Source organism: Cygnus atratus, chromosome 3 (assembly GCF_013377495.2).
Source record: "Cygnus atratus isolate AKBS03 ecotype Queensland, Australia chromosome 3, CAtr_DNAZoo_HiC_assembly, whole genome shotgun sequence".
Taxonomy (NCBI): Eukaryota; Metazoa; Chordata; class Aves; order Anseriformes; family Anatidae; genus Cygnus; species Cygnus atratus.
This window is the reverse complement of record NC_066364.1, coordinates 25,964,010-25,980,377: the sequence shown is the minus strand read 5'-3', so window position 1 is coordinate 25,980,377 and position 16,368 is coordinate 25,964,010. Positions and strand designations below refer to the sequence as shown.

The following is a 16,368-nucleotide window of genomic DNA, read 5'->3' as shown; positions in this document are numbered from 1 at the left end:
AGCAAGAGAAACCAGCTTGCAGTGCAGTCAGACCTCTAAGCTGGTCTTACTGACTTGCAAATGTAAGCAACAGGAGTGGTTTAACCTCTGAATCTCTCAGAACCCCAAATCAGGGCTGGGGTGAAAACTTGTCTGTGCTTAAGAACTCCTGTCCTGAATTTGAGTTGTGAGTGAACCGTAATTCATTCTGTCTGGCTTCTAAACTTCTGGTAGTCATCTGCATAAATTTTAGGTGGTTAGCCGTAGGGGAAGGGGATACTCTAATGTGAATAAGGTAGAGAGTTGCTGGTGTTTTTAAAGACCTGATGACCTCTCTGCTTAATACCATTACGTGACTCTCAATATCTGTAGAACTTGAATGCTTCCAAAGGCACCTAATCTTCAAGGGCAAGGCTGAAGAGCTTTCTCTGACAAGGGAGACTCAAGTGGCTGGGATCACATACCTAACATTGTAACATAAAAAAAAATGCATCCCCCTTTCAGCTTTATCTTAAAAACCAGTCACAGAAAGAAGAGAGTGCAAGAGCTCATTGAACAAAACAGTGGAAATCACAGGGTCAGTCCCTTTGCTTCCCTGACCAAACACACAGAGAAGTGTGTTCTTATGTTCTTATCCCATAAGAAATTTAATACTATCTGTTGGGCATAGTTGGTAATTTTTCGACAATTTTTTATCATGAATATGCTGAGAAGGGATCAGGAGAGAGAAAGAGATCAGATAAAGTAGGAAGAAAATAATATCAGAAAATTATCAATTAAGGGCAATTGGCTGTTTTCTCAATTCTTACTTTAAATGAGAAAGTTTAATACTGTACTTCAATCAGAACTTATACCTATGGAGACCTTCCGTGATACCAAAGCTATTCTGTTACTTGAAGCAGCTTAACAACTTGGCTTTTGAAAGCTGCTCCAAGACTGTGCTAGGGTGTGAAATTTGCTGTTTCAGGAACTGTTTTTTCTTCTAGACTTGTGACTACTGTAAACAAAGGGTCAGACTCACCAGGATACAGTTGTTTAATCTTTTTATTTCCAGTTGTTTTGAACTCAAACTCTTTAACAGATGTGTCAAAATGTAATTCTTCCTTACATTGCAGTGTTCAACTTGGGTGAAAATACCTTGTAGTCTTCCTCTAAAACGAGAACAAGAAAAATGTCCACAGAATTATTAACATGGTGGTTTCATTGTCTCTAGTAAAGACGAAAGAAAATAAAACCAGAGGAAAGAAAATGCTACTACTGGCATTCTTTGTGGAAGCATAGCCATTAATATAAAACACATTTTAGAGTATATATGTCGCAAAATCTTTTGGTTAACACATAATTCAGATGCTAATATTAAGACTTCCAACTTGAAAAGACTTATACATGTGTTAAAATTACTCATTTGAATAAATGCATTGATTGTGTTTGGTTGTGTGTAAGCCTTTGCAGGAGTAGATGCAGGCTACTTAAAAACATCACACAGAGATATTAAGAGAGAGAAATCATAAAACTCTGGCTGTAAAACAGCAATCATCTTATCTGCCAAAATCACATGTAATTGACTGTTAATTCTCTGTTCCACATCCTGTGTTTGAAGAGTCTTATCTTATAAAGATGTCAGGACTGAGGCTGTTATAAGATTTTTTTTGGAGGAACACATCCATTTGTTGAGAAATATGTATCTTATCTATGGCAAATAATATGTGTAGCCTGCTATTTATGAATAATTATAAATAATACCTGGTGATGGTGATGCATTTTTGTGTTGTTATTTTCCAGATGGGAGTTGCTGTAGTGGATTCATCTGTTGCAGGTTTGGGTGGCTGTCCCTATGCAAAGGGTGCTACTGGAAATGTGGCCACAGAGGATGTGATATACATGCTTAATGGTTTGGGGATCAATACAGTAAGATAATCTTTACTTTCTACTTAAGACTTTAAGGTAAAGACAAACATTTTTCAAGACAACATAAGATGCATACCGGACAGTTGTGCTGTACAAAAAATATTGGGAGCATGTGGTAGTTTTTGCCAAGTCAGTGTTTTAATATGCTTTGACACAATATGAACAATATTGTCTTCACTAGCAATCTAGAGCAGGATGGGTTTGAGTATTTGACAGGAATTTGAATAACGCCATTTCCCTAACAGGAGATATGAGGAGCTCAGTAGCAACTGCTTTGAGTCATTGCTCTGCCTCAGTAACCTCAAAATATAGCTACTGTAGATATTGCCCCAGAAGTCCAATCAGCGTTTCACTGGAAAGATTGAGTGAACCTCAGCTTTTTTTTAGAAAGCTTTGGGTTTGCTTCATAATGCTTATTAATATGCTGTCAATTCTTCTGGCTTCAAAGTAGATAAAGAATCGTGTTTGGGGCCCAAGCATAGGACAGTGTTATTTGTCAGTTATTCACTTAATATATTTCAAAATTGTGCAAAATCTGTTCTTGGCTAGAACAGCGGTTTTGGATGCCCCATACCTGGAGGTGTTCAAAACAAGGTTGGACGAGGCCCTGGGCAACCTGATCTAGTGGGTGACATCGCTGCCTATGGAAGTGGGGTTGGAACTAGGTGGTCCTTAAGGTCCCTTCCAACCTGAGCTGTTCTATGATTCTATGAACAGTTGTTGACTTTTGCAGGCTTCACAGTCATGTTTATTTCCAGCCCTGTTCTTGAAGGAGAGGGCAAGGCAGCTTATCTGCACTGAGCTGCACTTTAATTAACCTTGCCAGTGAGCCTCCTCATTCCATGAGCACACATTTAGTATCTCATGTTTGGTTGGCATGTTAATAATTCTGTAATCCTGGGAACCAAGACCCCTCTCAAAAGGATGTGTTCTTTAATCTTCCTTTTGGTCAGCATTGTTCTAGAAATGTGGCATAATGAGTTTTTACTAACTTAAGCAATACAATGATTTTACCTTTAACTTGGACTTTGAGAGTCAGGTTCAAAGGAGAAAATATTAAGAGCTGCCAAAACTGCTACATGTGTAGCTTTTATGTAAATTACTGCAAAGACAGAAAAGTCTAATGTCTGCCATGCAACGACCTAAGTTAATGGGGAATTATTGCCTGTCTATTGCAGTTCAGTGTGGCATGCATGCTAACAGAGTTCCTTGACATAAAAGAACTGTGGAATTTGTTTCTGAATTGTACATCCCCAGACCACTGTTAAATCATATTTAGTCCATTACAGAGTTCACTGTAATGATTTTCTGTTTTCATGTGCTTCATAGGGAATTCTGGTTAGATGTCAGATACCTGTTTGGAAAAGGTTTAATCACGTGTCCACTGGACAAGTAAACTCTGTTTTGAACTCTGCATAGGTGATTTGGGGTGGCATTTTCATGAAGAAGATGCTTATTCTTTTAAAATAACACTGTTCTTTGGAATGGGGAGGAGAAATCATGCATTTCAGTTTACATTGCTGGGTACCTTTTAGAGTTAGCCTTTCTCTGGGCAAAATACCCATTGACTTTTATGACTGACTCCCAGCAAAAGGAATCAATTGAATAAAAATGCCCTGATGAAAAGAAACATGCTTTGTTCCAGGCTAGTTGATAAGACTTACTATTCTGTGAATGATTTGGTGTCAAAGCAGGAATCTAGCTTATCCTAAAGGCTGATTCCAAATGCTATGAAGATAAATATCTCATCGTCAAATATTTAGTGCTCCCCATTTTTTCATTTTAGATTATGCAGTAGCAAAACACAAGGCTTCACTTCTTGACCCTTTTCTGGCCCATTAAAAACAGAGTGGTTTACTGGATGAGAGACAAATCCCTGGATGTAGACACAGAGTCTCAAAATTATTGTCTTAATACATGAGCTTTGGTCTTTGCAGTGTTGGTTGGTTTTGATACCACGGCCAATTCTGTAAAATCATTATTGAAAAAAATCTATTAATATGTCCTTTTTTGTATAATGGCACAAAATGAAATTACAATTATAATTGTGCCCATTTGCAAGGAGCTTCTTCTCTTGTTCCTTTCATCTATGCATTAAAGCTCTTATTTTGTTGACTAAAGTCACTTAAAAGTGTCCACCAAAGGATGGACACTATTTAAGTGTACATTATTGTGTTCAGATTGACTAGATATGTCAAAATAATAATTAATACTTGTTCTGAACTTTTCTTCATAATGTGTAACCAGGAATTGACACATGAAATGAATCTTTAGCAGGCTAAGTGTGAAATAAATCTGTAGTAGAGCCCATCCACAAAAAGGTTGATTGGTTGTACCACAGTGAATGAATAACAAATTATGTCATAGACCATTAATGCTCATGATACTTTGTAGGGAGCCATGTACAAAGCCAATTTCTATATGGTTCCTATGTAATTACAGTAATAGAGCTTGTGCTTATGATGTCTTTGAAGTAGCAAACAACAAGCCTTTCTGAGAAGTGACTAAATACTCTTAGCCTCACATTACTGAGAATGAAACCAAAGTTCAGAGAGGTTTGGTATTTATGATTGCTGAATGAGAAGTGATTAATTGAAGTCAGTGAGAGTTAAAGAGCTTTGCCTTCTGGCAGAAGCTTTTCTAACTTAACTCACTTATCCAAGTTCATAGATACTATTGGAATCACTTGTCTTTATGTTTCATGGTACCAAGGAGGAATTCTGAATATTTGAAATGGTTACTAAGTACACTTAAGTACATGTCTGAGCATCTGTTTGAAAACCTATTATTTTGACTCAACAACCTTACAAATATATGACACTACTCTTTTCCCATACCTATCTGTAAGTCACACTTGTGAATGCTGGGTTTTGTGTCCTCATGACAATCCTCTTGGGATCATGACACATAAGAAAGACAACTTAAAAGCCAGAGATGCTTGTATTCCATTTAGTGAATGTGAACTGTGAACATGTTTCTTATCAACATGTATCACATTATGCATTGTTACAGTGCTGAAAATGTGAATTTTGCATAGTTTAGGTTTTTTACTTTTCATCTTACATAATCTAACTACCAAGTATGTCTATGGTGACATGTACCTTACTTCTTCCTAGTAAAAAGCATAGATACGGTAAGAATTTTTAGATTGTGTTATGTACAACAGTTATCTACAAACTGAAATGAAGTAATGACCAATAAACAGAATGAGCTGAAATCACCCTGGTTATAACTCTATAAAATGAGAGAATTATAAAGAGATGTGTTTGAACAATAAGTTTTAGATGGTGCTAAATGCTAGAACTGATTGGAAACAAACTTTTTTTTTTTTAATTAGAAATGTTTTTGGTTGCATTTCTGTGAAGTAATTTCTATACTCATTAACATTCTTAGCCAACTCCAAGAATGAAAAAAGCAAAGTTTACTGTAGAACATGGTAAGTGCTAGATCTTCCAAAAAAAAAAGCATCCTAATGAGGTCTTGGTCTGTACTTCAGTACATAAATCTGTAATTGTTATGAAAGTGTATTTCTGGTGTAATAAATCTTGCATTCTTTAATGTTTACTAAACTAACACACTTATCCCAGTTCTGTGTAGCTACTCAGTGTATTTGCATTTCAAAGTCCCCATTTGCATCCCTTCTACTGGCTTTACTGGCTTCTAAATCCCAATTTTTGGAGCAAGTGCTTGCATCGCTTAGACAATTGAAGTCTAAAACTTCATGAGTTCTAAAACTGTACATGAGTAATTCAAGAGACCAGTAATGCAGTATTTTTTCCTTTTTGATCTGATTCTATTTTAGCAATCAAGCAGTACCTATATGTGTCTTATATTAGTTAAAAAAAAAAACCAAAGCAGTTGATTGCTCAAGGAATATTTTTTTATCTAGCACTGATCAAGCAGCTGCAATTTTTTTAGTCAGTTGTACTAGCTATGCAAACTGTACTTTTGCATTGAGGGGAACTTTTTCAAGATCATGATTATATTTGTTCAAGAGAATGCGGGATATCGTTTCCCACTGATGTCAATTGCCAATAAAAGTATGTTTCCTTCATTTTCCTGAGGTACAAATGAAATATTTATAAGCATGAAGTTTGGTGATAAGTGCAGCACATAAGTAGACACTGTATTTTATTACAACTTCTTCTAGTTATTATTCCAGTTCTTTATTCCGGATTTTTTTTGAGTTTGAAATGTATTACTAGAGTATTTGGTGCACTGCTGTTAGGGTAAGAAATCACCCTTAGAGTGGTAGAACCTTCCAAACACCTGGGAGCTGTGATTGTTGTGTAAGTCACTATAACTTTACTGAGCTCCATTACTGACCTATGACAGGAATCAGGCCCTTTTCAAAAATTAGACCCTGGAGCAAAATAACATGAAACTTAAGCATTTTCAGTGTGTGCATTTATTATTCTTAATGTTTTTCACCTCTGTTTTTAGGGAGTAAATCTTTATAGAGTGATGGAGGCTGGAAACTTCATCTGTACAGCTTTGAACAAGAAAACAAACTCAAAGGTTGCACAAGCTTCCTTCAATAGTGGAACAATCAATTGAATGGATTTTCTTTGCAGATTAATTACATTTGTCATCTACCTTGACCAAGGACATTTACATCAAGAAAACAAACATAAGAAAATCATTTCAGCAAAGAACTAAAACAGAACCTAGATATAACTTTTTGTTATGGGAAGAGTTTCTGTACTGTAGCGTCTTGTCAAGAATTGTCTGGTTTGTAAGGATGAAAAAAATGACTCATACAGAACGCTATGCTTGGTACTTCTACAGATGAGAAGAATGTATAAACATCAGGCCATTTTACCATTCTTTAACTTGCATTTTATTATTTTTTTTTTAGGTAAACTGGTTAGAAGCAGTGAATACATAGTTAATTTTTAATCAAGATTACTTTTAGAACAGTACAAATATTTGCAGTAGTTTATGAGATCCCACATTGTGTGTGGCCATTCTATCATGTGTTTTATTTATCTGAATCTATATTTTTCATTTGTCAAGTCAGTTTTGTAATGACCATGGAGCCAAATCTGAATGTACTGTAAGAAATTTTTAGCTATAACACTTTTGTTATTTTGTTTCGTTTAACATCTGCTAAGTATATGGATGACTTTATCTTGTTCCAAGACTTTGTGGTGAATGGCAGCCTGCCAGATCCTCCAAATCTAATGCAAATTTCCTTATTTGTTACATATGTTAAATTTGTTGTAGTTGCCTTTTTTTTTCTGTCAACTGTATTAAAACCTAATTGTATGAAGAAATTAAAAATTGGCAAGGTTTGCAACCATCGTTCAGGGTAGTAGTAGTGTAGAAGGGGCTAAATTTTGTCCAAGGTCTCATTGAACAATTTGACTTTTTCTTCTGTAGTCTATGAATTGACATTCTCATTAATTTTTGAGGATAGTAATGCTCTGTTGTACTAGCTTACACAGAGGGAACCACCTCCAATTTATCTCTGTGCTCTTGAGACAGTTATACTATACTTTTAAATGTCTTAGTTCAGCAAGATGCTAATTAACTGCATTGTCATTTTTAGAACATAACGAACAAATGCAAAGAAAAGCCTTATTGTATCTATAAACTGTTCAAATGTTGCATGAAAATACTGTCATTTTTCAGTCTAAAACATCAGTACTGTTACTGACTTCGTGTAGGATACTTGCAGAATTCTCTGTGTACTTAACCTTGATCTGTATTTTTTTCTGCAAATAGCCTGTTCATGTGGTAGGCCAAATCTGTGGACTATGATATTTTTCCATATTCTCTGTTTTCCTGCAAAATATGTAAGCTTGGGAAAAGGTGAGATGGAACAAAGTGGAAGATAACATATAAATAAGGAAAAGGGTGTAGCACAAAACATTTTTGTCTCGAACTCAAATCTGCCAGGTTACAGCTGAGTCTTAGCTTGCCTTTGAAATTCCAAAGTGAACTTTTTCTGAGATCTTTAAGCCGGTACTGGAGTTTGGAATTGGCACAGCTTAACAAAATCAAACTTGGCATGCCATGAAGCTCAAAGATAGAATTTTAATATAATCCCTCTATCCAGTTTATGCTGTAGTAACAGTCAAAAACAATATAAGCTGCATTGTTTCGCTCTTTTCATGGTAAAAGTCAAAGGATAAGCAAAGAAATCTGCTTAGGTGAGGCAGGAAATTTATTGCCTATCAATCCAAAATAAATTGCACCTCTTCCTGTGGCGTCCAGTAAGAAGACTTACAGGTACTCTTAAAGACATGGAAACCCTGATTTACGTGATCTGTTCTGGGTGCGTACTTGGATTGCCACAAGAGAATGTTCCATCCTCATTGTAGGCCAGTTTAGGAACTGCATTGATATTATCCACTTTTTGGTAAGTAGAGTAGCTACTACATCTTAGATAAAAGTGAGTGGTTGTACTACAGCCACAACTTCTATGTTAAATAAGATACCTGTGTAGATTACAGAATAAAAGAGCTAGCTCTGCTCAGCTCTTTGAGAGTTCTAGACACCTATATCCTAACTACCATGAAGGGTTCCTGACTTTTTCTCTAAGAGACCCTTAAACCCTGGAGAAGTTGTCAGATATGCCTCTGCACGTAGTACATCATAGGTTGTTCAGCATTTGGAATGTCCTAAGGCTCTTAACTCTCCCTATGCCCAGAAATAGGGTACCTGTGGGTCTGTGGGTCTGTGGGGATGAACAACCTAAACTGCCTCAGTTCTTTATTGATTCTGCTTTAGAAACTACTTGGGAGCTTATGAAGAGTCTTAAATGCAGGTCTGTGATTCTATAATGATGTAAGCATTGGAAGAGATGAGCAGTCACATCTGGAGCCAGTACTTTACCCACACGTTCAGCTTCAACCACATAGTGAGTTATAGTAATCCAGGGTGGAGGTCACAGACATATAGATTGTTTGTCAGGATTGTTTAAAGGAGGAAGAAACATAAAGCCAGATCCAAAAAATAAAAAAATAAAAAAATAATTATTTGCCAAAAGTGCCACCTGGAATAAATTATTTAGGCATGTGGATCCAGGTGAGCAATCTCCTGAAAATGCTTCTTTACTTGTAGTGTGACTGAGAATTGTTAGACATCTCATGTTTGTGCTACTAAAATTTGTTCAGCACATAATATTCTGCTGCTCTGCTTTCCTGAGATGCCATTGTTTTGGCTGTGCAGAGCATGTTAATGCCTAATCTTTAGTTTCAGAAAAAATAGGCATATTTTGCCCTTAAGATCAAGGGCTAATCCAATAGTTATTCTGTGAGCATGCATTACTCACATAGGTAGCACCGAGTTCACCACATAGTAAAGCAGTTGAGGCTGCATCCCTCCAAAAACATGGCAGGAACAGTATGAGATATGATGGTGCTACTGCTCTCCAGTGCTTCTGAGCTTCTAAATCTTTAAGTTTACATTCAGAGTGACTGACCACGAGTGGTGCTTGCTCTTTGGTTCCTTTCAGTGTCCCCCATTGAGTACAGTGCTGTTAGTTCACCCTGAAGTAACCCTCTGCCTATGGAAGGCTTAAATCCAGGTGTTTTATTTGCGTGAGAAGGTGTCCCAATTACTATATTATTATTAAAATTATATATATTTTTTGAAAGCTATCAAGAAAAAACAACAGACTGCTGTGCATGATCACACAGATAAAATGTGAGGACATTCTGACTCCCTGTCTGTTTTGGTGATGCTCTCTGGGTTTCCTACCAGAGACAAATTAGATGTACAGAGGGAGCTGGGGTTGTTTAGCTTGGAGAAAAGAAAGCTCAGGGGAGACTTTATTGTACTTTACAATTGCCTTAAAGGAGGTTGTAGAGTGGTGGGGATCAGGCTTTTCTTCCAAGCACCAAGTGAAAGATGAAAGGAAATGGCCTCAGGTTGCACCAGGGGAGGTTTAGGTTGGATATTAGGAGAAATTACTGAAAGGGTTGTGTGGCATTAGAATAGGCTGCCCAGAGAAGAGGTTGAGTCACCATCCCTGGAGGTTTTCAAGAAACATGTAGATGTAGAACTTAGCAGAATAGTGTAGTGGTAGACTTCTCAGTGCTAGGTAAAAGGCTGGACTAGATGATCTTAGGGGTATTTTTCAACCTGAATGATTCTGTGATTCTATGATTTGCTTCTACGCTTTGAAGACTCTTCTGAATTCCACTGTTTTGAAGTCACTGGAAAGATCTCATGGAATAACATGGAGATCATCTTACTTGTGCCAGGGCCAAAGAGTATGTAAGCTGGAGTGCCCAGGGCAGTCTTTGGTCTGTGGCCTGGTCTGAACCTGTGAAGGTTCAACAGATGACCTATGTCATGTTGCTGGAATTCTCTTTAATACTTTCATAGTAGTTTTTCTTCTTGTACTGTTGGCAATAGCTAGAAATTCAAATATTGTCTTCTTTGGCAGGTCAAAGCACTATATTCTAAAGGCATGGCTCGTGTGCTTTTCTGGAGAAATTGGTCAGTTCCACTAGTAATGGGCATAATTGTTCTTCAGTGCCTTTCACAAGACAGCAGTGACATGGATCCCTTAGATGCATAGTGCTAATGTCTTCCAGCAGCAGCTTGCTTTGTAGTTGAAGCTTTTATGTATTAGGGCAACTTGGCTCTGGACCAGCACTTTAATGTTTCATTTTCATCTATAACCAGAGTTTATGGAAATAAGAAGTGAATATTCTGGTCTTGTGAATAAGTCCAGAGAAGCGTTGGCTAATTTTCCTTTCTTAATAGCATCATCTGAGTCCATAAAACTTTTATTACTGTAAAAAGGAGTCACAGAATGAAGACTATGAGCCTGTGAGGTAAAATTCCTATGTTTGGGATCTGTGCTGTTGAAATGAAAAAAATGTTTTTCCAAAGGGTTAATGTGAATGCATAAGATCTGCCTATTTTTTCACAGAGGTATTTTTAAAGGGTAGAAATGCTGTTTAGCTGCTATGCTAAATACTTGAAAATTAGTATTCTGTGCCATAGATTTTTTGTATGATTTCTCAGACTGCCTCAAGTTCTTTTTAAAAATTAAAAAAATAAAGTCCTGTTAATATGACAGGATACTTAATAATTTCTTTAAATCTGAAATGTCTAGAGAACTGCATAAATGTAAAAATTAGTCTGGAGAACTGAATGAAAAACACATTTCCATTCCAGTTCTTGCTGATAAATCTTTTGTTTGTTTGTTGGTTGGCTTGTCGTTGTTGATGATGTTAAGCTATGCTTTTGAGTGTTATTTTTCTCTACGGTCCTGCTCTAACACAGTGTTGATCTGCAGCGCTACCATAAACAGCAGGCAGAAGGACCACAGCCAAAGTCAAGTTAGTCCTTTGAAACTGATGTCAAAAAGATATGTTTGCTGAGGAATTGACATGTACCCTCCTTGTTAAATCTATTTGTGATTTTGTAATTTGTGATGTTGAAGATGAAACAAAATCTATCTTAGTGTTTATTGAAACTGATATGTATTATGCCAGATTCAGCGGCTCTGACTAACCAGCTCTCACATACGGCATTAGTAAATATAAGGTGTCACTCTGACATGTACGCCTGTGTTGACTTTGTTACATCATAATCTGTTTGGAGCACGTTTTCTTAGAATTACCTTTTTATCATTTGTTCCCGTGTGCTTTTATAGCTGACAAAGCTCTTCTAAGTAACTAGGAAAACATTTCTTCCCTCCATTAACTAAACATTAAAAGCTACAGCCAGTAATGGAGGTAGGAGTTGAAAAATTCAATGAGGCATCATCTAGCTTTAGATGTTCCTATGCAAAGTAGAAATCTGTGCCCTGTACGTGATGTCAAAGACCCCTGCACAGTTCATGGGAGACTGACCAGCTCCAGCATGTGATCTGAAATGTCAGCGTGTCAGATGGAGTACTTGGAAAAGTCAGCAGTATTAATCCTACTGAGCTTCAGACAGTTATCTTCCCCTGCTTGAATAAAATGGTTTAAGTTTTCCCTCATGGAAAGACACCCAAGAACTCAATGATATTCACTCTTTTAAGGCACTATCTTGCAGATAGTGATGGTCCTGCCTTCCATCCATCTGCTGTGTTACTAGCTTGATCTGACACCTAGCCCAGAGTACCAGATGATAATTCCCACAACAGCCTGAGAAAGCTGTCTGTCCAAGAAGCCCATTCTGTCACCTCACAAAAAGGTGAGATGTCTAAGGAATATCTTCCTTTTGAAGAATTCAGGACTTACTGTGGCAAGACAAGAGAAGTATAGACTTGAATTTAAAGCTTTGTATCTTCAGTGCTGCATAAGGAAGAGATAGTCCTGTGTATGTCTCAAAAACTACACATTTAATTTGAAACAATCTTTAGATAAACTGCATAAACAATATTGAAAGCAAACACTTCAATCCAGTATTTAATGAGAATGTTATAAGACTAAAATTTATGCTTTCTCCCTCTAGCACAATTGTTCTTCATTCTTTTACTGTGTGATGTCCCAGCTCCAACAGAAGGGGGACAAATCATGTCCTTACCCAAAATGACCTGGGAATCCCAAGTCGTCAGTGAGACATCAGTGTTCCTCAGCTGGGAATTAGGTGCAGATGTCTCGCTTCAGAGGAAAAGATTTTAATTGTGATTCTCTTACAAAAGATTCTTCATCTGTCATGAAATTGTTTTGCAGGACATATGATATTGTTGGGTCTTAAGCATGCCTAGGACTGAAATGGCAAAACAGGGGGATACTGCTCTTGGTAAAATACTACTGACTGAATTTTATCTGTATCTGTGTAGTTGGAATACGGCACTCCTTATTCTTTGTTTAAAAAATAGAGTCTAATCATGATCACCTGAATACAGATCATCACAGCAGAGGTTCCTTTATTTTATAATTAATGACTGGATACAATTGACAGAATACAGTGTCACTATGAAATATAAATCAAAAGAATTGTGATACAGGTACATTTTACATATGTAATGGAGGAAATGTACTTTTCCATTGAGCACTAAAGTTAGCCCTAATGAAAAGAGCCTGTAAAGTTGCACAAGTAATACATTTTCTGCTAAATATTTTACTGTCTTTTAAAATAACTCACATACATAACCCCAGTTTCAGATACATCTTTTGTGTGTCTGAATGGGTGTTTTTAAGTACACATATGAAGAGAGTTCCTAACGTCCAGATACAAGCTAATTAGAAAATGAAAGGTTTATAAGACAGAAAGTTACAAGAGACATTTTTATGACTGAGGTTTAGTTAAATCTGAATATAAATGGATTTCTTCAGATTTTGAGACACAGATGGTTGAGCATTGCATCATTGGTTTTTAAAGTCAGACTAACAACACAGGTTTCACTTCATATTCCCTGTATAAAGAAATTATTTTATCCAACACTGATAAACGGATTCTCAACACTATTCTCAGAAATTTGAACTTTTTCCTCTTTACAGTTTGAAGATTAAGAATATTAATACACTACTCTCAAAATACCTACATAGATGTACTAAATGCTGCAAATTGCTATACTGATACAGGAGATCCTTCTGATTAGCAAACTACCCAAATTTCCACTTCTTGTTTCTGTTCTATTTTGTCCAAAGGCTGATTTAGTAATGAGATAGCATTTAATTGCAAAATAAGAAGGATTTTTTATTTTTTATTTTTTTTATTTTTTGGCTTTGTGCAAATCCTAAAGAAAGAGAAAATGTCTAGTGTAATAATTGTTTAAAATCTCTAAAACTCTATCCAACATAACTGCACATCAAAGATTCTTGCTCTTCTGATCATGTCAGAAATTTGAATTTCTAAATTTCTTGCCTTTGTTCTCAATCAATCATGGTCAAAACTGGAACTGAGTTCAGTGTAACCAGTATTTCATTCCTGATACTATTTGTTATGTGAGTTACATGTAGTGGGAAGTCAGAAAAAAATCAAACTAATCAAATTCAAAATCAAATTAATTACTCAGATGCTATCATAACTGGTTAATACATACGCTGCTTATGGTAATAGTAATACAACAAATGCCAGTCCATTACTTTGTGCTGACCAGAACCTGATCATTACAAAGATTGAACAAAGACAACCAATCGCTAATAAATAGAAGCTTAAATCTAGAAAATTAGCTCAGCTATAGGGAGAAATCCAGAACTCATTGCCAAAAAGTGGGATCCAGAGTGGTGGGTTAGGGCCCGTGACTCCCAGTACAGTGCATGGGGAGAATTGGGCACTTTGGGTATTGCCTAGAGACAATGAATAGGAAACAGAGATGATGAGAGGAGTTGTAAGTTCTCTCCTGAGAAACAGGCACTTTGCTTCAGCCCCAAACAAGTTTTTTTCTCCACTGGCCATTCATACCACAGGATGTTGTCTAAAATGGTGGTTTTCACATTGACAAGGCTCACTCATTTCTTTTTGAAGCATCTCAGAGGAGAAAGAATAACCAGTTTCAACAACAACATGCTGGTCAAGACAAAAGCCTAGGTAGTCAGAGTTTTACTCCTCTTCATACTGAGAGGGGCTGTAATTGTGATCTCTCCCTCTACCCCACAAAGTGCTCTGCCATCAAACTACAGGCAGCCTGCCTGTACATACTACCTCACAAATACCCCATTAGGTACTTGTAGAGCAACCTTGTGTACAAAACTCCCACATATGTGCTTTCTAACAACTCTCTGAAATGTATCCAAGTGGATTCTTTTTTTTCCTTTCTGGCAGATGAATCCAAATCCCCAGGCTGGCTTCCAAAGTTTGCCACTGCTAGGCATGTTGAAAGGCCAGATTCATGCCAATACAGCATTTATACCTGTCATGTGAATCTACAGATATAGTAAATGTGCAGCTCAGGACAGATCTGTGAATCTACGCAAATGAAAGAGAGTAGAGAGTACTTTTTTTTTTTTTTTTTTATGTTTGTGAATGTTTTAATACGTGTTAATAAATATAAAAATCTTTTGTATGCTCAACTACAAAATTCCATCATTTATAGTAGGTTTTCTGATATATATTTTATTATAGCATATGTACAACAGGCTGGCTTTCAAGAATAGCCTTAAAAAGCATAACCAACGGAGTAGTTCATCTGTGACTTTTATAATGGACCATAAATGTTTCAGAAGAATGGTCTGGCGAGGGACTTCTTGACTCATGTTTTGTTCTGCAGGGTCTGAAAATAAAGAATGTGCATGTATTTAACAATAAACTATACAGCTTTGTTTTGAACTTTGGCTTAATTGAAATCAGTGGCAAAATTCCCCTCCTTTTATGATGAACACTGTGGTATAAAGTAATTCCCTTCACCATTATTAATGTGCTGTTCTTTCTTCCATCCCCTGTATTCTTTAAACCTGAGTTTTATTTATATGCCTATATTCCTGTAACTGCAAGCCTAAAGAGAAAGTCACTGTGCCCATATATCCTTAGCTTGCCTTTTGCATTTTTCTGCATGATTCCTCTTTGATCTGCCTCTAAATTTAATAATGAAATTCGACTCAATATCCCTCCCACTATATATGGCTCCTGCTACATCATGTTCTGTTACCTGTCATCTGACAGTGTAATTCTTGAATTCTGGCCATTTAATTTGGTCCAAGAAAATGTATCATTTAAGAAAAGGCCATGTTCATTTGACTAAGTGAATGCACATTTCTGTTTTCTTACTGAGCATTGGCATATGGGCAGTTTTTCATACTGTGTGTGGGAATGTTTACAGAATCCTATCAGCAAAAATGGTATTTGGCAAGAATATTAGCTTCAATAGCAGCATTCACTGTTTGGTTTTTAAATATGGTATAATACTGAATATTCTCATTTCCTTTCTGCATTACCTCTGCCTGCTACAGAGCTAGAAAGGTAGCCTTGCAGGATTTTTGAATTCAGATTTCACCTTCTCCTGCCTTGGGACAGGAAATGAAACCTCCTAAAGCCTGGGATCTCTGTATGAATGGAGGGCATTGTAGATATGCATCATATTTCACTTCTTACTGCTGACACCCGCAATGTCAGTTCTTTCCATCACTGGGACATGCTGAACTGTTTTTAAAGACAATCACAGTGCCAACCTCTCAACTAAATCAAAACATTTTATTTTCTGCTTTTCCAATTTCCTAGAACCAAAGATTAATACTCCTATCAAATTACCTGATCTTTAGGAGAGTCAACAGGACTATTCCTAGGATGAGAACTATGCAGGAGGAATAGGCAATAATGTAGACTGTTTCACCTATAAGCCAAAACCAGAAAGCAGACAAGAAACATTTACTTCTTCTGTGACAAGAATCAGGTTTGAGATCTGAATTGGAATACATACATATGCAAACTAAATTAGCAATCAATTCTGATGCCAGTAATTAAAAGGAGGAAAAAGACCTAGGTGGTATGCCAAAGGTAGGAATTACTCTTCCTTCGTCAGCTAGTGCAAAATCGTTTTCAGACTCCTCTTAGTAAATACCAGCTCCAATAGCACTTCATATTTGTACCACTACCTTTTACTGTACCCCAGGGAAACTGCAACAGCTTGTTACTCTGATTTGT

The 16,368-nt window shown here is 36.7% G+C and overlaps 1 protein-coding gene across 1 annotated transcript in view; it reads left to right on the top strand.

Annotated features, from left to right (window-relative positions):
* HMGCLL1 (3-hydroxymethyl-3-methylglutaryl-CoA lyase like 1) overlaps nt 1-7,155 on the top strand; it is an 81,080-nt gene extending 73,925 nt beyond the window's left edge. The window contains exons 8-9 of the mRNA XM_035543021.1: nt 1,762-1,887; nt 6,331-7,155. Of these exons, the coding sequence (XP_035398914.1) occupies nt 1,762-1,887; nt 6,331-6,444 (240 nt within the window). The 3' untranslated portion in view covers nt 6,445-7,155. The remainder of the gene's footprint in view (nt 1-1,761; nt 1,888-6,330) is intronic.
* The last annotated feature ends 9,213 nt before the right edge of the window (nt 7,156-16,368 follow it).